The 23,638-nt window shown below is 41.7% G+C and overlaps 1 protein-coding gene across 1 annotated transcript in view; it reads right to left on the reverse strand.

Moving 5' to 3' along the window:
• Nucleotides 1-366: 366 nt before the first annotated feature.
• The window catches only part of USP37 (ubiquitin specific peptidase 37), a 34,859-nt gene continuing 11,587 nt past the window's right edge, over nt 367-23,638 (reverse strand). Inside the window, exons 10-23 of the mRNA XM_009948195.2 lie at nt 21,920-22,043; nt 21,454-21,659; nt 20,218-20,335; nt 18,911-18,990; nt 17,406-17,570; nt 15,894-15,959; nt 14,515-14,665; nt 10,531-10,783; nt 7,971-8,137; nt 6,094-6,154; nt 3,796-3,911; nt 2,461-2,530; nt 1,969-2,107; nt 367-1,142 (exon numbers count right to left, since the gene is read on the reverse strand). Of these exons, the coding sequence (XP_009946497.1) occupies nt 1,055-1,142; nt 1,969-2,107; nt 2,461-2,530; nt 3,796-3,911; nt 6,094-6,154; nt 7,971-8,137; nt 10,531-10,783; nt 14,515-14,665; nt 15,894-15,959; nt 17,406-17,570; nt 18,911-18,990; nt 20,218-20,335; nt 21,454-21,659; nt 21,920-22,043 (1,804 nt within the window). The 3' untranslated portion in view covers nt 367-1,054. The remainder of the gene's footprint in view (nt 1,143-1,968; nt 2,108-2,460; nt 2,531-3,795; nt 3,912-6,093; nt 6,155-7,970; nt 8,138-10,530; nt 10,784-14,514; nt 14,666-15,893; nt 15,960-17,405; nt 17,571-18,910; nt 18,991-20,217; nt 20,336-21,453; nt 21,660-21,919; nt 22,044-23,638) is intronic.

Raw genomic sequence — 23,638 nt, forward strand, 5'->3', positions numbered from 1 at the left:
GGCAAGGCCGCGGTTCAACCGAAGAGCAATCCAGCTGCCGAGCGCTGCCCTGCAGACCCGCTCCCAGTTCCCAGTGACCCGGGCCTGCACAGAAAGGGTGACGCCGCAACGCTCTCTCCCTGCAAAATGAGGGAAGGTGCAAAGCGGCTGTTGCTCACCTCCTGCTACTGCTCTCAGTCTGCTCCAGGCGTTCACTTGCCCCCAGAGTTACATCGAAGCAGCCCTAAGCAGCTTCAGTGCGAAATACTGAACACCCAAAGAGAGCACTCTCCTCTCCAAACGGTACTTACGCAACTACCTCATGAAGAAAATGCAATCAAACAACAGAACTTGTAAAACAAAAGAAATCACACATATAATCTCACGTCTAAAGGAGGATGACGACAGTGAATGGTGTAAAAAAAACCCGACAGAGCTGCCACCAGGTATGCCATACATTCCACAGCACCGACAGTTTGCTTCCTGGAACCACACACCGACAGCGGAGCGCTCGCAAACCCATGAATGTCAAAACGCATCAGCTTGAGTGATTCCAAACCGCCTGTTAGTGAGATGACTGGCAAGAGCGTACTCAGTGATCTGGGTTTCCAGTGAATATTACTAACACAACACACGCCAGGTTACAGAATCTATTGCTTAAATCGCTCCTGGAGGGAAAAAAAAAAAAAAAAAGCCAAGTGATATGTAAATCTCCACCACTCATGTCTCACAGGTGAATGGGCTTTTAAAGTCAAGTCTCTTTTTGCACTTTTTTTTTTAAATCAGTTTATGAGCAGCTGTAGTCTTGTGGCTTGATGCAACTCTTTAAGGCTCCATGCTGACAAAATTATTCGAGGAACAATTAAAACTTCACCACAGGAGGATCGCTCTGGGATGCCAAGGTTTAAACGTGTGGTTCAGGCCCAGGACTTGCACAGATGGTTCAACAAACCGAGCGTCCCATATTTCTACCTTTCGTCTCTTGTTTTGGCCCTGAGCTGTTTGTTACTCCTGCGTGTCTGGCACAAGTTCAGAAACTTCCTTGTTCCTCAGGAGGAACAAGGTGTTTTACTCTTCACAGGGGCTGACGAACCGATCTTCCCACTTCCATGCTAGGTGGCTGTGCATTTTTTTCTGTTTCTAGTAACTCATCGAAGATATCCCTAGGACAGAGGGAAAGGCCAATAGTGAAACTTAGTCCAACCACAAACTGCTACACAAGACAGCCCTGAGGGAATCAGCAACTGGATTTAATCCACAAACTGAAGCGTCACAGATCCTGGCAGAGAAAGGTGTCTTATCTGGCATCTCTAAGCAAGGCTCCTTGAATCCCACAGCACTTTTTTCCCCATTTATTACGACTAAGGTCAGTGGTAAGCCTGAAAGAACTATAACAATAGTGAAAACATGTCCTAGCTGGTAAAAGATCAGAAGCAACACAAGTCACAGGCTGTAGATAAAGTAATAGCCTTTATTACAGCTATCAGTAAAGACAGAAGAAGAGGACAAACTGAGGCACTAAACCCCTTCTTCAGTTCTGTGCCTGAAAAGGTATCACTTCTACCTACAAATCTCATCTTGCCTGTGTCCCGAGATGACCATGGCTGCAACACCACAACCACTAGGAACAGGGATGAGAGCGCTTAGAAATACCACAGCACCTAAGGGAAAAACCCAAACTCCATTACGATTCCTGGTGCAATGAATGCATAGCCAAGACACCAAATTCCCTTCTTAAAAGATGATCTAATGCATCTTCTTAAACCCCTACGTATTAGTGACATGAAGTTCCACGCCTCTGAACTCAGAGCACTTCGACTTTGTCATTCTTGCAATATGATTCTGACTACGGAATTTCTTCTGACAAATACACGGAGATACTTTTCATCCCAGCAAAGATGCCTAGAGGAAGACGAGGAGCCTGCCTCCTCACGAACAGCAGGTAACCACTAGCACCAACCCCCCCGCCCCCCCCCCCCGGACACCTACTTGTGCATGTAGAAGAAGATATAACCGCTTCGGTCTCTGTCACACTGAACGGTGGCCTCTAGAGTTCTAGACACTTCCAGGTCATTGTAGGTGAACCAGGACTGCTTCTTGATATCATAGACATCACTGATATAATGACCTTAAAAACAGAGAACGCACCTTTCTTTTCATGCTGCAGCTGAACCCGTAAGCTGGTTAGCTAGGTACCCTGGTCTAGCGACCTATGTCAGATTTAAAAGACCCTTAAGATCTTGGTCCCTCCATCCTTCCTGGTCAGGAAGCTATTCGACTGACCCCATAAGCAGCATGTCGTCCACAAGCTACAGTGACACCGTGACATCCTTAACCTGCTCCCCCACCAACAAGCCATGACAGAAGACTTGCTTTGCTGCCTGAATTCTTCTCTGCAAATAATCCTGCTATGGTAATTCTGTATTACAGATTTTTTTTAAGATAGATGAGAGATGAAAAGTAAAATATGCAATCTTTTACCTGAAGATGATGTGCTTCCGATATGGCTGACGATGCTGATGAGACGATAGGAGTGAGGAAGCTCTCCTGTCTGAAAAAAAACCCCAAACCAGTTCAATTAAAGATTTTAGGCATTCACTTTTGTCCCACATAGCTTATGGTCAAGGTAATTTATACCTGAGATACCAGGTTTGGCTGCTGTATTCAAAGCTGCAACCCAATCAAGGATTACAGAAATAGACGCCCTGGTTGAGACCAAACAAGGAGTCCTTCCAGAAGGAGGAATTTTTTCCTGTCTTATTTAATCTTTCAGCAAGCCAATGAACACGCAAAGGAGCCACCCTGACCTCAGAGCAGATGCTGACATGAGCACTACACTGCAAAGTTTTCTAAACAACCATTTCCTGAGCGACTTCCACTGATGTCAGAATTAATCCACCAAATAAACATAGAAAAGCAAAAAGGGACCATGCTTACTTCTGACATATCAAAGAAATACCCTTGATGGTGGCACACAGATCGAACAGCTCATACCAGATATGCAGCCCAGATTCCTTCATCCTGCACCCGTAACATCAGCAGACAACGCCCTCTTCCCATGCAAGAAACACGCTCTGTCTATCCACTGGCAATAAAACTAAACGATGGTAATTGGCTTTTGACAATTATTTTTTAATCCTCTCTGAGCAGGAAACTTTACTGATGCGATTCACTGACGATACTCTTAAAATGTAACTCTTGGTATAAGCGTAAGGAAAATGGTAAAGAATTGTAAGAAAATAAAGAGTGCTCAAAGAAACTCCAATTATTTAATCTTTTCCACTCTACACAGTACTCCTTCCACAGAGGCAAGCAGGCAACTTTCACACGCTGCTGTGTGGAGTCTGAGCATGCCAGTGGCCGGCAGCACAGCCTATGCTACGGTTGTTTCACCTAAAGGGAATAAGATTTTGCGACAACTTCTCAGCTCTAGTCATGCAGGACCTAGAAGCGTGGCAGCTAAACTACCATGCTGGCTGAAGTTCTCTCCCTCTGTAAGCAAAAATTTCTGGCCCATTGCTTTAAATGCACTGGAACATTTCTGATACAAAATTACTGTTTCCTTTTCACCATTATCCACACCTTAGAGGAACTCACAGGGTCTCTGCAGCCATTTTGTTCCTTTTTTTTTTTTTTTTTTTTTAGATTAACATAATAGGATAGACTCTTAAGGATAGAAATTTCCTATCTTTTCACTTCTGAACACAGCAGACCTTTCTAGACTTTACACCTGCTCTGTAAAACTACCTCCAACACTAATCTGAGGGTAAAGAAGGGGTCTAGTTCTCAGTTGGCTTTTGAAATCATAGATCACACCTCAGCATTTCTTTTCAGCTCTTCTGCTTCAGCTTCTGAATACTCCATGTCAAGAACATCCTCGTTCCCAGAGTCTTCATCAGAACCAATGCTGTCCAGGAGAGAGCTGTTAAACTCTAGAGAGCACGGAAACAACGATACTGTGTGAGAAGCCGTGGCGCACACAGGAATTCACAACAGCTTGAGGTACATCTACCCTCATAAACACACACAATAAAATGCTAACGTTTCAGGCTCCCTGTCCAAGGAAAGCAGGAGATACCAGAATTAGCAAATAAAAACTTTCTCCCTTCCTCAACACGTCTGAACAATAGTTAAGAAAAGCATCTTGGACTACAGAATTCATTTTAGCATCATCTCTCTGATACTTTTACAAAAGGGCACTATGGCAATGACAGCTGGGTGCTAAAAGAGCATTTAAACACCTCATTCACTCCAGAGCACCAGTGGTCTGTAGCCAGAACTGACATTAAAAGAAGTACAGCCAGTCTGGTCTGTGAACTGCAAGTTTCTGCAACGAGAAGTTATGAATTACAGTTTTAACTATAAGTTGCATTAACAAAGTGCATTTTTCAATTAAAACTGGCATCAAAACGCTGCTGCTGGCAGCAGGCATCTTTTCATTGTTTTCCATCGTAAGAAGGCTGCTCACCACAGGAACTTCCAGTTTGCTTGGCTGAGCAAAATGCAGGCAGCGTTCTGTAAAGAGCCGGAAGGCACCGCTGCTCCCTGTACACGCTGTTCCAAACTTCCTGGGATTCTGCAACTACCCAACTAATTTAAGATTTTGTACAGTACTCATTAGGAGAAGTAGCTATGCTTTCACCAGCTAAATTAAAGCTACGGAGTCCTGGGTGGATGAGAAGTTGAGATTAACAGGACACTGCTCAGGACACTTTATTTTTTTTGAAAGAGACCATCACGCCAGTTATGATGGAGATGTTTTGCCAAAGAAATTCTCACACTGCTTGCCCTGTTAAATCGTCAAACGTTGGATTACCATAATCCTCCTGGGAAGTTTATAGATGAATCTGTTTAACTGAGAATATTTTACTGCTGGTTTCCACACTTACTTGGGCTGTTGTAAGCTAGACTGCAGCCAAGAAACGCAGCCGCTTTGGTAGGTCCCTACACGAAGCACTTGCCACGGGTATTGCTAAACACCACCTCACCAACGGCCCCTGGATGACTAGTGGTTCTTTGATTGCAGCACCGCTGGGAAACTTCCCAAGACAAATACTACCAGCTATACGTTCCAGATTATTAGCATCAACTTGAACAACTGCTGGCTGATGCCTTACAAATGAGACAGTAGCAAGTTGAGAAGCACAAGGCAACGCTCATGTTTAAGTCAAACAACTGCAAGTCAGAAGGAGGAAGGATTTCTAGCCTTGAATTCTTCCTGGACACGGATCAAGGAAGACCTGAGAGGGACCGGGTGCTCAGCCTGCCAGCGCTCATCAGGGGACAGGACTTGGGCTGAGGGATGCTTAAGCAGCATTCAACGTCTCTTCAGAAGCAGGCACAGATTCATGCAGGAATAACCGAGGGCCTTTAAACATGCTTAAGCAACTACGAGTATCTTAACACAATACTTCATTACCCCTCCCTCTCCCTCTCTGGAGCAGAAATTTTCCCTTGGTTATGCTTTGCTCTGCCAGATTGTATGAAATCACTCGCATACCAGCCTCACACAAATGTTATACAGTGCCTGAGGCGCACCACACTGCCTGGATTTGGAGAAGTCGGAGTATTTTAGGTTTCTTTTTTCACCCCCAACAGCTATACCTCGCAGTGAGGTCTCTCCCTCCCATCCTGTATCAGACAGATACAGCACTTACTCATTTTCCTGCGCAAGGCCAGTGCATTCATTAATCAGGACTAAAATATCAATGCAAGTAAGAGATAATCCTTACGCTCTGACTAGAGCCATTAGCATGCTGGCTTTTGCTGGGAATGCAAAATTTCAAGGTCCATTTTGCTCTCTCTAGATTAATATTATATATTAAAATACCTATTATATAGACGTAATATCATATATTAGATATATCTATCTAATTAAAAACTCATGAGACTGAAATAAGCAATTTTTCATATTAAATTTTTCCTGGCATTTGTTTCACAACCCAGAGCCCAAGAGCAAGAAAATCTGACCTGAGCAAAACCAAACACAACAAAGCACCCACCAGAAGAACACGGAATGCCAGCTGTTTTACAGATGCTCAGGAGCTGCACTCATACATACAGAACTATTTTCCCTCAAAAGCAACAGCCTGGAAGAAGTTAAGTAAGTTTCACCTTGTAGACTTAATTCCGTGGCTCGTTTAAGGTCATCATCCTCTTTTTGTTCTCGTGCCTCCTAATGGGAAGAGAACAAAACTTAGCTCATTGAGACACTTCACTGTTTAAAATTCTTGTGGTGCTCTTTTTCCATTGAAACAGTGCTGCTCTGGTTTCTACAACAAACCTGACATTGTAAATTAAAGGTTCTGTGTGAAGGAATGTTTGCAACCAGCAAGAGTCCAATGTTCCCGTGCAACAGAACCTGGGACAAACCTTCATTAAGGCTCGTCAAAGCTCCTGAAGTTTGGTATGCAGCAGAGCGAGTCTCTAGTAACACCAAATGCTTTCTCTGGATCATTAATTTGAAAAGCATCTGAGTGAATTTGCAACCCTTCGCTAAGGAAAGCTGTCACTTACACACAAAGCTCCTCACACTTCGGCAAAATTTAGACTTTTGCTCAAAGCCAGCTGAGAATGGAGTTGTTAAATCCTGACAGATTTTATTACTTTTAAGCCATTTAAAAGTAGAGCCTGTGGTTCTACCTAACAGGTGTATTTCACAAAGGCAGGATGCAAAAAAAGACACCACTAAACAACCAGGTATTAAAGATATTACCATGAACAAGTAGCAAAGAAACCTCAATTCAACAAACGCTTCTAATCTTTGGATAATATCATGCCCCTGTTCCTCCCACCACCTTAGAAGCTCAGAGCTACAGCAAGCCAGTCAATAATATTTAATGAGCTGGCTTCTTAATTCAGGGTTTGAAAGCTTTCAGTGCACCTGAGCGCAGAACCCTAAATACTCATTTCAAATCAAGATAACCACAGCTACCGCATTTCTATGCCTGAATCATTAGAATAGCAGATTTTTGCTTCAGAATTGTAGCAGAACAACACTCAAAGGGCAGTTTTACATTCTTAGCGTGAGGCCTTTTATCTCACCATTTCTAAAGCATTTGCGAATCTTTGTTAAACTACTCAGCATCGCTGAATCAAAGCTACATCTGGCATGGAACATACCAACCAGCACCTCATAATGAGTAATGAGAGAGAAAAACCCAAGAGCCATGGAAACATCAGATCTCATAAGGAAAACCATGGCAGCTTTAGTATTAATAGAGAGCAGAGAACGGCACCTATTTAAAGAACGACCTGGCTAAGCCCTTGCTTCACTCTCAGCGGCTCGGTTAAACTTGTGGAAATCAGTTACAGGTCTTGAAATTCAAGCAGAATACAGATGGTTAGCACACAATCCGAGATCCCAGTTCTTTCCAAGTCTAGTTTAAAAGACTTGGTTTAGACTAATTTATTTGGTATCCTTCTTCCAATTTACTAAGAGGGAAGGATCACATAAATGTGCAGCTCCTCTAGTCTTCACCAAGCATCCCCTACTTGCTAGTACCAGAAAAAAGGCACTGGGATAGACAGATCTCTAACCTGACCTGGCACGGCTGTTCTTCGCCTTTGCTTTGAAACCTGCCTTTTTCACCGAGCCTTGATATGACACGCTGCAAGAAGTAACTGCCAGGGAAGCTGAAGGCGGGCTTGGTGCTCAGTGACAGAGAGCAAGAGTTTAGTCCAGTCTGTCATCGTTTTTATGTAATGTTACAAGCCAGTGTATAAATGTGCACGGAAAGCTAAGAAATCTGCAGGTCTGTGATGTGATATATATGGTTTCCAAAGCACATAGGAAATGGGCCCAGATGCATCCAGTGCCATCCTTCTACTGACACCGGAGCTAGAAGAAACCCAAATCTTTTTTCATCTGGTTCTCTCAAAAAAGCAGCAGAATCCCTTTGCAGCTACTGCCTGAACACAACCTTTTCCTTTAGCCATCAGGTTTCCAGTGTTGGGGAAGACAACCCAAGGAAGCAAACTTTATTTCTTACTTGCTCTTGAAGGCTTTGAGCCAGTGCCTGCTGAAGTTCTTGTTCTTCCCTCTCTCTCTCCATATCGTACTGCTGCAGCCAGTCAACCTCCCCCTGGGAGCCTTCCGGAGTTTTGTTTTCCTTATTCTCATCAAAATCTTTAGTTATCTCGGTGAAATTGGCAGGACCTGAGGAATCAGAAAGTACAGTTATGCTTTCCTAGGTCTATCTGTTTGTTACCAGCTAAAGCCTCTTTAAATCATCACAATCCTTGCAGCACAGTGACACCTATTGACAGGGAGAGCTCACCAGCCATAAAAAAACTACGCAAGAGTCAAACGGAAGGAGCTTCAAAGCGCAGTCTTGTACTTTATTTTAACAGGTGTAATATGACCCATTTGATTAATCCCTGAACCTGTTCTCCTCTTCGCCTTTTATGTTCACTCAGAAACAGCAACTTTAACTAAAGCAAGACAGCACACACCACTAGGTTTCTGCAGCCACAAAGCTGACACTTGAATTTCTCTAGAAGGAACCATGGATTACAAAAATTTGCATTGCATATTATACCTCGGAGTGCTACAGACGAAGCCACAATTAAAGCCAAATCATATGTAAGACAGAGCGAAGCACAAATCTCAGACTGTTTAAATTTGTCAACTTTTTGCTTCAGGTAAGAGCCTCAATCTTGTGAGCGCTATCTACAGCTTTAAAATGCAAGAAGATTATCACTTTTCAGTTCTCCTTTAAAGAGAACGCTACAGCAGAAGTACTTTACAAAACTTCTGAAATGAACATTCGTTAACCACTGCATACACCTCCTGCAGTTGCAGGACACTTTGCTTCTCCCATTTGCTTGCAGCTGAGAAAGAGTCAGGACCTGCTCCAACAGCTATCATGCAGCAACATGTGAAACTTCATAGTTTTGCCCTGTGCAGACTTCAACATCTGCTCATTAGTTATTAGCGAGGATTATACAAGGCAGCAGTCTCGGTATCTGTGACCTCCTAAACACAAGACCACCAGAACTATAATCCATCAGTCTAATCCTTTTAAGATGAAAAACAAAACAGAATTTATTACATGACCTTTGAAAACTTCCAATATAAGAAGAAATACTCACTCGACTCACACAACCGTTATTTGAGGACTGTGTAGCAGAAATGGCATCTCCTAACATATCTAAACTAGCCTTTTTTGAAAGTACCACGAATTATTCAGTGCTTACAAAAAAAAATAGTATTACTAGCTGTAACAAGAAATGGATGATGTTAAATCTGTCATGTCTAGAATCAACGTCTGATACAGCCAAGCATCCTTTGCAACCAAATCTCCTTGAAACAGAACACAGGACTGTGAACTCATGGCGTGCTTCATTCAGCTGCCATAACCGGTAACTCAACATACACACACATCTCATCTGAATGCCAAACCATATGCTTTTGAGTAGTACCTGTGGTTTTTGGTCACACACAGTCAAATACAGAAAGCTGAATGCAATGTTGAGTGTTTAACTGCATTCTTAATCAGAAAATACAGAAACTTGTATTAAACACACACTTTTTGCTTAAGTGTCACAATAGAGCCTTCAAATAACTACATTATACTTCTCAAAGAAAACCTGGAGAGATACATTTATGTGGTCACCCTCTCACAACTTTCTTTCACACAACCATAAGCAACATTACTGCATACAAAGGAGGGCGCCAACAAGGCTGGCCCCAGACCTAGTTTTCTTACACACTGCCTTCCAATGTGAAAGCTGTCAAGAGCTGTGCATTCAAACAAGTGTGAATTTTGTTGTTAGTATTTAACCTCCTGGCTCTTAGAGGAGAAGGAAAGCGTATCGTTGGCACGTTTTTCCAGGCTAGTGGAATTAAAAATCTGACTGAAAGCCACGTAGCACACAAGAAATGACAAACACCTAAATTTTCTTCAGCCAACTAAAGGAAGACACTCGATTTCCCCACACTGAGATCAAACAGGCTCCTTCTTGTACTTAGCTGTGTTTCTGGGTCAGCGGCCGTAATTCACATGCTGAGTCTCTTATGCTCAAGGGTCTACTTCCACATAAAAAAGCGCAAGAAAAAATTACAGAGCTAAATTCATTAGTAACTAGTGACAAAATAACAGCATATGTGAAAGTGCTCTAGTCTTACGCACCCTACCAATGTGAACACTGCTACTGTGCTGCCCAGGCTGCAACAGCTACAGAAGTGAAAATACTTTCTGATTATGGAAGATTAAGTTCCAGACACTGCCAAATCTTAGTAAATTGAATTGTCTGGGACGGGAACCAGTGGAAGCACGTGTTAATCAGGAGAGAAAAAAATGGAAATTAATTCTGAAGATGACCTTACCTTTATCAGAGAAGTGACAGACATACAAGAAAATACATTTTCACAGTTCAACGAATTAAACGCTTTATACACAAGGAAACTGTAAGAAACCTCTGAGCAAGTCAGGCATTTTCAGCAGTGCACTTGCAGCCAGATTCTGCCACCATACTTTACTAACCTGCTGCTATCAGTAACCCGCTTTAGCTCGCTATAGTCCAATTAAGATGGTTACTTTGCCTTACCTGAGTCTAATGCCGCTTTGGGTTTCTCCATCTCCATAGATTCCAGGTTTTCCGGCAATTCCTGAATTTCGTCGTCTCCAAAACCAGTGTCTGGGCTGCTTGTGGGCTTATCTTCATCATGGCTCAGAGACAGAGAAGCTTCCCTTTTGCTAATCTCCAAGACAGCTGCTAGCAGCTCATCTTCGCTCATCCCATCAAAACCAGCATTACCCAGCTCAGGTTTATCACCCTCCATTTTACTCCTTTTTGAACCCTAAAGATGAATGGAGTTATGATTAAGTGCTTGAATAAACAGGTATATAACATCAGCTTTACATTTCTGTGGAGATTTTTCTTATTTTATTAACACAGGGAGTGGGAGCGGGAATTTGGCTCTGTCAACATTAAACAGATAGAGACTCAATGGAGAGACAACCTTTGTAGCTGCATTCACTCCAAGGAATAACATTTAAATATAAACTACAACCAGTTTTTACAGGCCCTGTGGATTAACATACACAAGATAACTCTTCCCTTCTTCCTTTCCTTCAACACGCGTTCCACCTTTAGGTTCTGATGAATTGTCAAGCCCCTATCAAGTCAGTGTTGAGGCACAAGTAGCAAAATGGCAGGTTTGTTAACAAAGGCTGAAGCAGCAATATGAGAGTAATTGAACTGGAACACAGGGATGGAAGAATAGGAACTGAAATCAGGCTGGTATTAGGTTTGGTGCTGCAGACTTGCCATACAAAATCTTGGGCAAGCAGGTGCCAGGACTCTGCAAACCAAGTAAGAAAAACAGTTAACCATGGAAAGGGGGGAATTATTCCTCCCTAAGGAGAACAGAAAGACTTTAAATTGGAAGAAAGGAAAAACACTTCAGTCTTAATCTGAATTTTTCCTTTTTTACTTATATTCCTAAAACTGACGCTTATCAACTCCCACACCATACAGATTTGCGACTAACACAGTAATTTCAATAATTTCAATATTAACCATTAATCAGGAGGTTAACCTCCATGTATACATATTTACACAATTACACTACTTATTATATGCTTAATTTTTCCCCTATATTATGTTAAAAACAGGGAAAAATCGTTTCTATCAGAATGTACTTATCCAGGTCTTATTTCAAACTGCATTTGGATGGATCTCAGAACTTTGTTAACATGAACAAAAATACAGTTTTACTGCTGTTTTTTACTTAAACACACCAAGCTTTTGATGAGCAAGACTAGTTTTATACAGCAAACACTTTGTATTAGAACTGGCTTATCAAACGAGATTAGCAAATGAATTAGCTGACTAAATTGCTTGTTCTACACAACAAGCCCTCCAAGAATTAGAACTGACAAATTAAAACCTCTCTCCTCACATCTATTCATGTGCTGAATAAGGAAAGCAGAGTACCTGCTTTTTAAGCTTTCTGATTTCTCTCTCTGCACCTGTAGGCTACTAACGTCAAAATTGGTTTAGCTCTTCAGCAAACCCTAGTTCCAGGCACTTTGCCAACAACTACCACTAATTCAGTGGCTGGACTGTAAAGACTTGGCAGCATCTGTGCATTATTTGAATACAACTTTCTATTAGAAATTATTTGCATAGATTTTAAGTAGCTTAGGCTCTAAGGCAGGCTGCTTTAAATAAGTATTTTTAAAAAGTACTTCAAACACTACTTCATCTGCAGCAGCAGGAATCACAGAAATCGCAGTTCTGCTCACTGTAGCTGGATGATGCTATTTGCCCCTACAACACCACGTCTGTTCTCCCACACGGCAGGACTGTTGTGCAAGCAGTGCCCTGCAGGGGATATACCAGCCACACAAAGCGACTGCCAAGCCCCTGATGTGACCCCATCCACAGCTGCTGTGAGAAGCACACCAAGGGAAACGGTGTGGCAGCAGTAATGCCACTTCCAAGGACCAGGAGCAGGTCCCCCCAGGACAAGACTGAGAAGGACAGAGGATCTGGTTAATGATCACAGATGGCTGGTCAGGCCTGTGGCTGAGGAGTGGCCAACACGCATGGCCACAAAGAATAAAGTCACTTACATGGAATCATCACCACCACTGTCTCTTTCCCACAACAGGCTGGAAAGCCCATAATTAATTTGCTATTCAAATTAATAGGTTTTATTCCCACAATTTCTGCACTCACAAGGCTTGTGCAATAGAGACTACCTACACTTCCTCAGAAACAAAATTCGAGGAAGAATCATTTAGGGCTTTTGGAGTACTTTTTCTATACATTAAGAGAGACTTCAAAGACAAGCTAGTTTCCTTCTCCCACCCACAGCCAGCTATAGATGTGCCACGCAGGACAGCAGTTGCCTACCCTGTTCCCGAGACCTTCAGCAAAGGTTTTCTGCTTTCTCCCAAAGCAATCCATTCCATCCTTACACATCCTGAGCATCATGAAATTTTCCCCAATACTTAATCTAAAAATTACTGTCTGCAGTTTAGTCTATTACTACTTGTTCTTTCCACCACAGGCATGGAAAAAGCTCAAGTGTTTCCATTCTATTTACTCCATTTTCTTGAAGGCAAAAGCCCTATTTAGGTTTCTCCTTAAACTAAAGGCCTAAGTGGACTAGCCTGCCCTTTCCCCAAAAATCTTTCTTTCTAGACCTCTGACCATTCATGTTCCTCTCCTCTGGCCCCTCTCCAATTAATCTATAACTCTCTTCAGTCTGGAGCCCAAAGCTGAATATACAGAACTTCAGCTAAAGCTCAACCCTGAGGAAAAAAAGTAGGGTTACTTCACACAAGCTGCAGGCCATGCCTCTGCCTTTTCAACCAGCCCAACCTTGTGACCGACTGTCACCTTTCACGCCCTTTCTCAAGGCCCACTGCTTTTCCAGCTGTTCCCATCCTGCATTTACAGTCAATTACTCCTCCTAAGATTAGCATCTTTAGCCTGTTTCTACTGAACAACCCCTCCTATTTTTATGCAATTTCTCAGATTTATCAAGATTATTAACTGTAGTTCTGAGCTTCCCAGCTCTGGGTCTTCTGAAAATGTAATAATCATTATCTGTTTTATCATTCATTAAATACTGAGTGGATCGGGATCCTCCCTTGGTTTGATCTTCCCATCAGATCAGAAACTGCAGATACCTTCCTCTTGTTACCTGCTGTTATTCAGCCATCTTCATGACTGTCCTTTAATGCCATAATCAAGACCACGAGTGTCTGCTTGATTAAAATAACCCCAGACATTGTCAAAAACTTTGGAGAAGCAGAGATGAAGGACACCTGTCCTAAGCACTAGGCCTGCAAGACTCTTAATAGAAGAAAGTGGTACTGCACGATAATCCTCTAAGCTTCTTGTTTTCCCTTCTGGATCATCATTCCTTCCCACACAACTCATCTACCTGCTAATACACTGCCCTGATAGAGGCAAAAAGTATCTTGGCAACATTAATACTAGTCACAAGGAAAAGCTCAAAGGCAATCTGAAGTTAACTGTGCCTTTACACCAATGAACTTGATCTCTACACAGTTCTGTGTGTCCACCTCCAAAGACTGATAGCTTCACAGTTTCTAAAAGCATTTAAAAAGCCACATTTGAAAGGGGACACAGATCAGATGTGCAGGAAGTTCTCTCAATTGAATATTTTGCTTAGCCCAACTTGTACTGGAGCGAATTTAATCAAAGGCTTTACTGCATAATTTTATTACCGACAGTCCATTATACTTTAGCCTGGGAACATTATTAGTGGACGTTACCCAAAGGACTGACAAAACTGCTAAGCAGCTGGTACACATAACCTGAAAACTCAAGTGCAGTTGCAACACAATTACCTCTGTTCCCAGTGGGAACCCAAAACAACTGTACAGAGAGGTCAATTAGCAAAGCACTCCCAGCATTGTAGTGCTAATTAGGAGAAAAAACCCCTTATTTTACATCAACTTCACACACAGTCTATCCTAAGAAACGCACAGGCCAGACGTGAGCAGATACAGTATCTGTGTATACGAAAGTTTGTGGTTTTTCCCTTACCTTCTCTGGCTCTTCTTGCAGTTGTTGCTGATCTCTACTCTGTACGTTACACAACCTCTGGCTATGGGCAACAGAGCGTTTCAACGGCTCATCATCACTGTCAGAATCTACACAGAGTGCTGCAGAGCTCTTTGACTTGAAGGTGTATTTTCTGTAAATTAAAAACACGGCTATAAAACTTCATAGCATTGCACCATTGTACAAATCTGTTTCGAAGTAACCGTTAAAGAAGCATTGCACCCAGCTTTCACATGGCAGGGCAGTAAAATTCGGGGAACAAACTGCAACGACTGACAATGACAATTTATTAATGTAGCAGGCAGAGTTTTCAGAAAAGGTGTATTTTACTAGGTTAACTGACACACCTACTTCAATAGCAGTAGGCACTGCAATAGCAACTTACAAGGTTAAAAGTTACTATGTGTGTGGCTCTGGCTTCTAAGGCCATGGTTTCTGCACTTTACAACCTAACAATCCCAGACAGTACTCAAATGAGTTGAGTCCACAGTAACATGTAGAACTTGGCACAAACCATTTGCCTTCTAAAGTTTTACGAAGCTGAACACAGGACTTCCCACATCATCACTAGGATATAAACAGTGCAAACCTGTGTAAGTTTTTCAGTTTTCCTGTTTGCTCTTTCATGAAGACAAATTCTTGCTTCTTTAGAACAGAAGACAAGGGAGTCTGGGGAAGTCACGATTTCTGCTCAATTAGGAAATCTGGTCTTTAAGTATTCCACAATGCAAAACTATCTAGTGTGATACCACATTTTTCACTGTATCAAAAACTGGCCTTTCATAACAGCCTATAAAAATAATGCCTCCTCACCTTTGCAAATAAACTTAAGGAACTAACCACCTCTTCCCAAAACACACACTGGGGCTCCATAGAGCCAGAACAGAACAAAGAGCTAGACTGCAGAATTAGAAACCATTTTGCTTCTTATACATGTGACTTGCAACTACAAATGCAAGCTAGTTTAAGGTATCTGGCACTGACAAATCATCTGTACAAACTAAACCCAGCTCTCACTCTGATGCTCAGCCTTCTGCCTGGAAAAAAAAAAAAAAAAAAAAATCATCTTTGCTTACTTACAAGTCCCCAAAGGTTCTCAAAAGAAATGCTAAGGTGATTGGGTCAACTAGGCAAATTTTACCTTTGATATTAATTTCAGCTAGCATGTAACACCAATAAAACTCAGATATGAAAAAGAGACAGTAGCTGAAATAATTTACTACAACAGAAAAAATAGAAAAAAGATAAAGAAAACAAATAGAAAAAGTGGAAAGATTAAAGAAGAATTAGAAAATTTTAAAATGCCTTAAAAATTATCCCCTGAAACCCCAGGCCATGGGCATTTCAGAGCTATAACTCACCTACAAGGTGTGGAAGTGCTTATAGTACAGGAATTCACCATTTGGGAGGCTTTCAACGGACGTGAACTATTAAAAAACCAAAGTATTTATTGCAGCAGTTACAGTCTTTAAAAAAATAAGTGTTTACTTGTCTGCTATGCATGCAAATCCATGACCAAAGAAACAAGTAGAATACCATTATGTACTTGCTAATTGCTTAGAGTAATAACTCCATCATGCTATAAATATACAACAGTTGTTCAAAACCATATACAATCCTTTAAACTTGATTCACTTCTTAGTGATGCACCCTTAGGGACAAGCTCGCAAATTAAAGGCTCTGGGCTCCCATGTCAAGACAGCTCATTCCTTTATTTTTTATTCCCACCAACACTTGAGTTCCTGCTCCCAAACCACAGTCTCCTGCTGCTGTCTGGATCAGCCGGTTTTCTGGCATGTCCCACGTCTCTATTTCTCCTCCCTTACCTAGATTCTTCTAAGCAAACTTCCTGCTCCATTTAATCCTTTCATGGGCTCCTCAGAGCCCATCACTATCACTACACATCTATCCACCAGATGGCTGCCAGTGCAGAAATCTTTTCTCATCTTCCCCCTCAAACAAGGACTGCTTCTCTCCAGCCTTCCACACTCCGCTCAATCAGAATAGTTTCAGTGACTCAAAAAAGCCACTGGAAAGCTCTTTCAAACATACTTTGAAATATTTCTGCTCTGGTAGCTTAAGCTGTTTGTTGTGTTTAAGATTTCTATTGTTTAAGCAAGCTCTTAGGAAACATCCACATAAACCTCAAACACCACTAAACATTCAGCACAAGAACACATGCCGCACTGCTGAACATACACGTCGGATATGTCCTAACTCACTATGGCTACCATGGTTATGTCACTAGGCAGGGAACACAAGACACCTGAGGGTTTCTTGTTCCTCATTCTGCCACAGACTTCCTATGTGACAACTGGCACATTTAATCTCAGTGTCTCAGGACAAGTGGCTGTACAGAAATAACTGTCACAGGGAACAGGAGAGAGTATTTTCAGCATATGAAGTGCTCAGGTTCTACAGTGGCACAGAAAAGAACGAAAAATGAATGATAGCACAGAAGGCACAAGTGGAATTTAGCAGGAAAAGGTGGGATGTTACATCTCCTAAGCAGAGTTAAGTGCTGTGAAAGGAAAGGTAATCTAGATTATTTTGGACTGAGGCATAAATTTTCGAAGTTACTAACAGAAGCTTTCTTAAAAAAAAGACAGAAAGTTATTTTCAAGGACAGTAAATAATATTATCTTACCACGTATTCCCTAGATAATGCCCCACTAACTCTTCCAACTCCTGTCATATTTCTTTTCCGTACACATTCTCATGACGGCATCATTACAAACAAGCAGTGCGCATCTGAAGCTGCATAACTTTAATGTTTCCCTGCCCAGACATCTTCTGGAGGAGACCTGACAACTGCCTACCTTGTGGCACACGTGCTTCACACGGCATGGATCAATCCCAAGTTGTACACTTACATTGCAGAATGGACGCTCCACCCCAGCGTCAGCGGCAGCCTAGTGCTTTCCGTACAGTGCGACAGCAGCGTTAAGTATCTTGGAATAACCACCTGCTGCCCGACTTTGTGATTGAGAGACAACGCTACGTTGAAGCTGTATCGCTTCAGATGAAGGATCAGGACCCTGAGAGACATGAGAGAAGGACAAATGTTAACCTCAAGACAGAAGTCAGAGAGAAGCCACTTAAAATTCAAGCAGTCCTGTTTACAAAATGCATTCACCCGACTCTAAGCCAGACTATTACTTCGGGGTGGTAGGGAAACGCTATCCATCTCTCTCTCTCTCTCTCTCTCTCCATCAATCAACTTTGTGCAAGGGGCAGAGGGCAGACTGCCGGCTCAAGAGGCTTCCTGCTTTGGTCTGCATCACCTCACTCTTCGGCCAAGCAGAAGCAAGCAGCTCTTGCCAAACTCACTATTTCTACTATGCAGTGAGACTTAGGAAACAACTGAAATACTATCATTATAGGCCAGAGCACTAGTATATTATTCCCAGATATTCAAGACTGTGATGGAGGGATCACACAGCTGCCCAAAACCAAGGAGGAACTGTGCCCAGTGCAAGATGTGTACTTGGTTTATCTGTCATGACACCTTCTCTTTGAGCTTTTGATCACAACAGTATAGAGAGCCAGAAAAGGCCTCCTTACGCTGAATCTTCTCCCTTATGCTGCACTTTGTATTGTCTGTTTAGATCACGCAGCTGTGTCAGCACTTACGTTGTGCTAATATTCGAAAACTTTGACAAGGGTTTGGCAGTGCCAGCATAAATACGTTATTTAAGCAACACACACGCAAACTACCAAGTTACTGCATTCAGTGTGAGTACACCTGGGGCAAGGACATAGGCCAGACAGTCATCCAACAGACTCTTTCAGCTCTACATTCCATGAGAAAATGATCCCTGCTTCCAAGTACTTCCACTCTAAATAATGAATTAAACCCAACCACGAGGTCAGAAACTATTGAGCAGGCCATTAACCCTTGAAGTGTCTGCCTTCTTCCTCCAAGTGCCATGCTTACTGAGAGAGAAAACAGTTATCAGCATGGGAAGAATTAATTGATCAAAGTAAAACCCTCTACATACCTTCTGACACTAATGCCTCCAACTCAGTCCTGCCCATCAGGTCAGCTGAGCACAAAATACTAAACTTCCAGAATATACTTACTGCTTCCTCTTCCCTCACATCTCAGAAACCCCAAGGAAAGGGCAAGGGGAAAATCATCCCTCCTTGTGTGACAATAGGGAGAGAGAAGTGTTGCAGAGAATGCCCAAGAGAGCTTCTTTAGAGGGAAACTGAAGAACAGCACGAAGACTACTGTCTGCACGTGCATCTTTCTCACATGCTGACCACCCTACACACTGTTCTACCCATTTTCCCAGCTTTACCCTTCAAGGGACTCTTCCTTGCACTTTTGTAACCTGTGCTTCCAGGAAAGAGAGGAACTGCCATCAACATTTACCTGGGAAGCCTGTTGAACTTGTGTGTGACAACAGCAGACTTTCCATTGCACTTCTCACAGGAATACTCAATCTCCTCTGCCTGTTTAAGAGGACAGAAACACGACTAGTGGAACAAAAGATACACCAAACAGATCTCAACAGAAAGCACATCGCTTTTGGCTGTCGCAGCTCTTCAAAACAGCAGTTACACTTCGAATTATCATCACCTTCAACATGACCTAACAAGAGGGCATCTGGTAAGAGGACAGGTAGCAGAGCTTACAACGTGACAACATATCCACTAACACAGGTGGAATTTTTCCTGCAAGTCTACTGCAGACCAGTGAATTAGCCACAGCTGAGACACCTCAGCTTCCAAAGAGAGGGGACTATCTTGCAAGGTTTACAGTTTTCTCTCCCAACACAGATGTTTTTTTTTAATAACCTTTGGTGGAGGACAATTTGCCACGAAGTCTCTTCCCTCTTGTTCAAACACTCAACTTTCTTCCTGAAAAGCTATCCTCATCTAAACTTGTCAAGGACGTGCTGCACCAGAGTACAGTTTTGAACAAAAGTTTTACAGCAAAAGGGGAAGCATCACTGTACTGAAATTACATGACTTAGCCATCAAACATTTCTATAGCCCTTTTCTTTAAGTGAGGCCAAATGACACCTCTATCATTTTAAGATTTTTAAGATTTTTTTAAAAAAATCATAAGACCTCCACCAGCTTTTAGAAGAATAAGCATGTCAACTATTCTACTTGTTAAAAACACTATCTGTAAATGGAGAACACACACAGGTCTGTCTCAAGATACGACAAAGTACAACACTAATTTACAGACACAAGGCTCATTTTTAGCTTTCAGAAACCTCAACTTGAAGCTCTCTACTTACAAGACAGGCATTCACATATTACAAGTATTTTTTTAATTATTGTATCTGCATGACCTTTTTTCCTCCATACTAATTTAGGCCAGTACATAAGCTCTTGAAGCATCCTAGCCCAGGAGAGGAAACAGCAATTCCTGAGTGATTATCTCAACCTGACAGCCTCCCTTCTCTCTTTTGTATTTGTTTACGCCTCAGCTCTTCTACCACAAAATGGGGAAGCGTACCTCTTTCACAGCAGTACTGCAAGCATCAGTTAATTTCTACACAGCATTTTACAATAAAACTCCTGTATACTGTTAATGTACAAACCTCAAAAAAGTGCAAAGTTCACTATTTCACAGGCCTGTAATCACTGTTATAGCAACTAATAATCAGCTACACAACCCAAATTTCCATATTCCACAGTGAATAAAAACACCCCAAAATTATGTACCCGAAAGAAGAGGTCAAGGGAATCCTGGATCGACCGGGAAGGAAGCAATTTCTTTCTTCGAGGAAGGTCTATGGAGAGGTCATTAAACTGTTCTCGTTTAGTGACTGTTTCACCACACCTAAAAAAGAAACGCGGTTATGCAAGTCCGATGAAAAATATACTTGAAATTAATGGCAACTTACATTTTTTAGGCTAAAGTAACTTCCCAGTAAATATATGCCTCTTGAGCTATCTAATTTGACTCATCAAGATGAAACTGTTTGATGCTTATGACGAAGTTGCATTTTGGGATTTCACTTTGATGCTTTCGAAGTTGAAAGAAACATTTGTGTAAGGGTGAGAACAGAAAACCACAGACTGCTTTGGAGAGGTAAGCGGTCAGGTATACAGGAAATGAAAGGGACTGCTAGGTAACTGAACACATCTTCCTCATTCAGCATTCTTAGGAGAAAAGAAGTGAGCCCAGACTAGGAAAAGGAAAAGCCTAGAAATACAGAAATACTTTCAAACTGGTTTTAGAAATGAAATAGTGGAGTCCTTCCAAAAACAACAAAAAAAATCTCATTCTTATGCTTTTTTTGAGGGGGGAGAGGGGTGGGGTGGGGAAGAGACCCTACAGTCGTTTCTCTTCAATAATTATTACCTGCATGCAATCTACTTTTAATTATTTAAGGGACTAACACAGTACACACAAAGTAATACTCCCAAATATCTGTGTTCACGAAAACTCTGTGGAATGTAAGCATCCCGTATGGCAATGGTGCACAGGTCATACACAGCAAGTGCCCAGATGTAATGGTTTACATCTTTTTCCACAATAACTTAGAGAGACAGAAGAAAATGCCATTCCCTGGAAGCACTTAGAAAGAATAAAATCAAAGCATGGCTTCCTTTTTTTTTTTTTTTTTTTTTTTAAAAAAAGAGGTAACATTACTTGACTAAAATCCCCTTTTCTTTCTACTCTCATACAACCGGTACAGAAAAAGCAAAGCACAGAGACTTTCCACTGGACAGGTAATGAACAATTGGATGGTTTGAGAATGTTTAAAGAACACCTGTAGCAACAGACAGTGTGGTGTGTGGTTTACTGCACTTCTAGACTGTAGAATATTTTCTGAGCGACTAGCTTTGGAAAAAACACAGTTCTAGTTAGAGACCGCAGATGAAACCATGTAAGAGGGAAACACTTCCCAGTCTTTGAAGGTAATTATGGGAAAAGCTCTCAAGCATACTTACATTTTGCAAATGATAGAATGCTGCACCTCAAACTCCAAGTTACTAATAACTGGACATGTATAAACTTTGGTGGCTGAGAGGTCATCAGAAGCCCGTCCAGGCGAGTTATCCTCATTAGGGACTGGCTCACTCTTCCAAGTTTTGTTTAACTTTTCCATGTCTTCCTTCAGCTGATCCAGACACTGGCTCAGGAACTCATGTGCATCCTAGAAACAGGGTAAACCCAAAGTGATTTTGTACAACTTCATTCACATCTTTCTCTCAAACACACACAGACCGGAGAAATGATGTTTTAGTTCATTACATTCAGAATATTAAGGCAGTTCTGCTCTAACCAACAGCAGGCAATCACTGTCATTCATCAAGAGCTCCAGTCACAAACAGAGTTGAAGTTTGACAGGAGTTCAATGCAGTCCAAACACCGAGCAAATTACACATAATTGTTTCTAGACAATATGGTACTTACATTCTGCATGTACCCAGAAAATCTCTCTGCAGTAGCTGAAATGGCACTTTTCACCTTCTTGAGCAGCTCTTTCTTAACCTCGGGGCTGCAGACATCCTTTTTAGCAAGCAGATGGGCAAAACGTCTGCAGAAGTCAATGCAATGAAACACTGATTGGCTTTCCAGGACTTTAGAGGAACAAAATAAAACTCATGATACCTCATCTTAAGAGTCTCTAAAAGCTTTTCTCCTGCGATAAGTGGTTTAGGGGTTCTGTATGAAAATATCTCATATATAATTAACCTTTTCCATTTCAAGTATTTTGAAATCTCATTTGAGGTCATCATTGGAACGGGACCCAGATGAACAAAAAAATTCCACAATCTTTTAAGGTAAAGAAAAGAGCCTTATAAAGGTCTATAAACCTATTTCTGCTATACCTTTTATGAGGGAAAAAAAACACTCCACGCTTTTTGAAAACATTTGTACTCATAGGAGATATGAAATCACATGGCACCAACATAAGGAACACAAAATCATTAAATTCAACTTGCATGGCCAGATTGGTTTCTATTTATTTTTTTGATTTCTAAATTTCCACTCAGTTTCAAGCCTTGCTTCTTTCGGCAATAAAACATTACAACAGAGTAGAAGAAAGCTGTAACAAAGAGCCATGAGGAGTTCCTCGGTTCAAGCTACATATAGTGTTACCAGTAACTTTGTTAAAAAACTGTTGAAATTGACTGTGCCTGTGCCTCTCAGTTACTGTCACTTAGTTACCTTTTACAACTGCTTTACAATTTCACAGGAAATACACACCCAATACATTCCAAGCACAACAGTTTCAGTCATAGTACATACGTGAGAAGGTGACGGGAAGATGTCATATTCCATGACACACAGACAAAAACCCAGAGAGACAGACAGACAGACAAGACCTGTGCAATACCCCCCACCCCAAATCAACAACTAATACTGAGTTAACCAAAGAATCTGACCAGTTTACTGCAGCTCAACAAGTTTCTGCTATTCTGCTGAGCTGCAGTAACAGCGTGTGCTCTCCTAACCCTCTACAGCTGCTCAGCGAAGCATGTTAGGAAACACAGCTTTTTCACCACAAAACAGTTGAGAGGCAATCACTTTTCAACCAGAAAAACATTCATCATGTTAGATCAAGTGCCCATGGATGCTACTAAATATCAACTCTGACTTGTACTTAGGCACAGGATCACACACTGCCCTCCATCAGAGGTACTATGGCACAAGCTCTACCCACACAGTTTACCATTAGGTATATGGGCAATGAACTACAGAGGTCTTTCTACAGAAATTAGGGAAAGAACATTTCAAGGGGCAGGTGGAACAACCTCTGATCCTGTGTAGGAAGAATTCAAGATGACACACCAAGAACAGAAATGACCCCCAAAAATATAAAACACTACGACATGGAAACAGAAATGGTTCAGATAATCCTGAATCTTGTTTAGCGAGAGAAAAGAAACCAGGTACACCAAAGCATATATAATAAAAATCCCAAACAGCAGAGTGTGGTACACAGAGCAAACAGCAGTTTGTCTTTCTGACAGTCATACAATGGAATCTGAATGGCACAGGAATTCAAAATCTCAAAGAGAAAAAGAGAATTTTACATATTACAGAAACCTTTGGAGTTGCCATGAAGTTTGACCGAACTGAGAGTTCAGCTGGATTTAGAAAGAGATTAAGTACGCAGAACTTGAA

The sequence above is a fragment of the Leptosomus discolor genome, chromosome 5, assembly GCF_034619465.1.
Source record: "Leptosomus discolor isolate bLepDis1 chromosome 5, bLepDis1.hap2, whole genome shotgun sequence".
Lineage (NCBI taxonomy): Eukaryota > Metazoa > Chordata > Aves > Leptosomiformes > Leptosomidae > Leptosomus > Leptosomus discolor.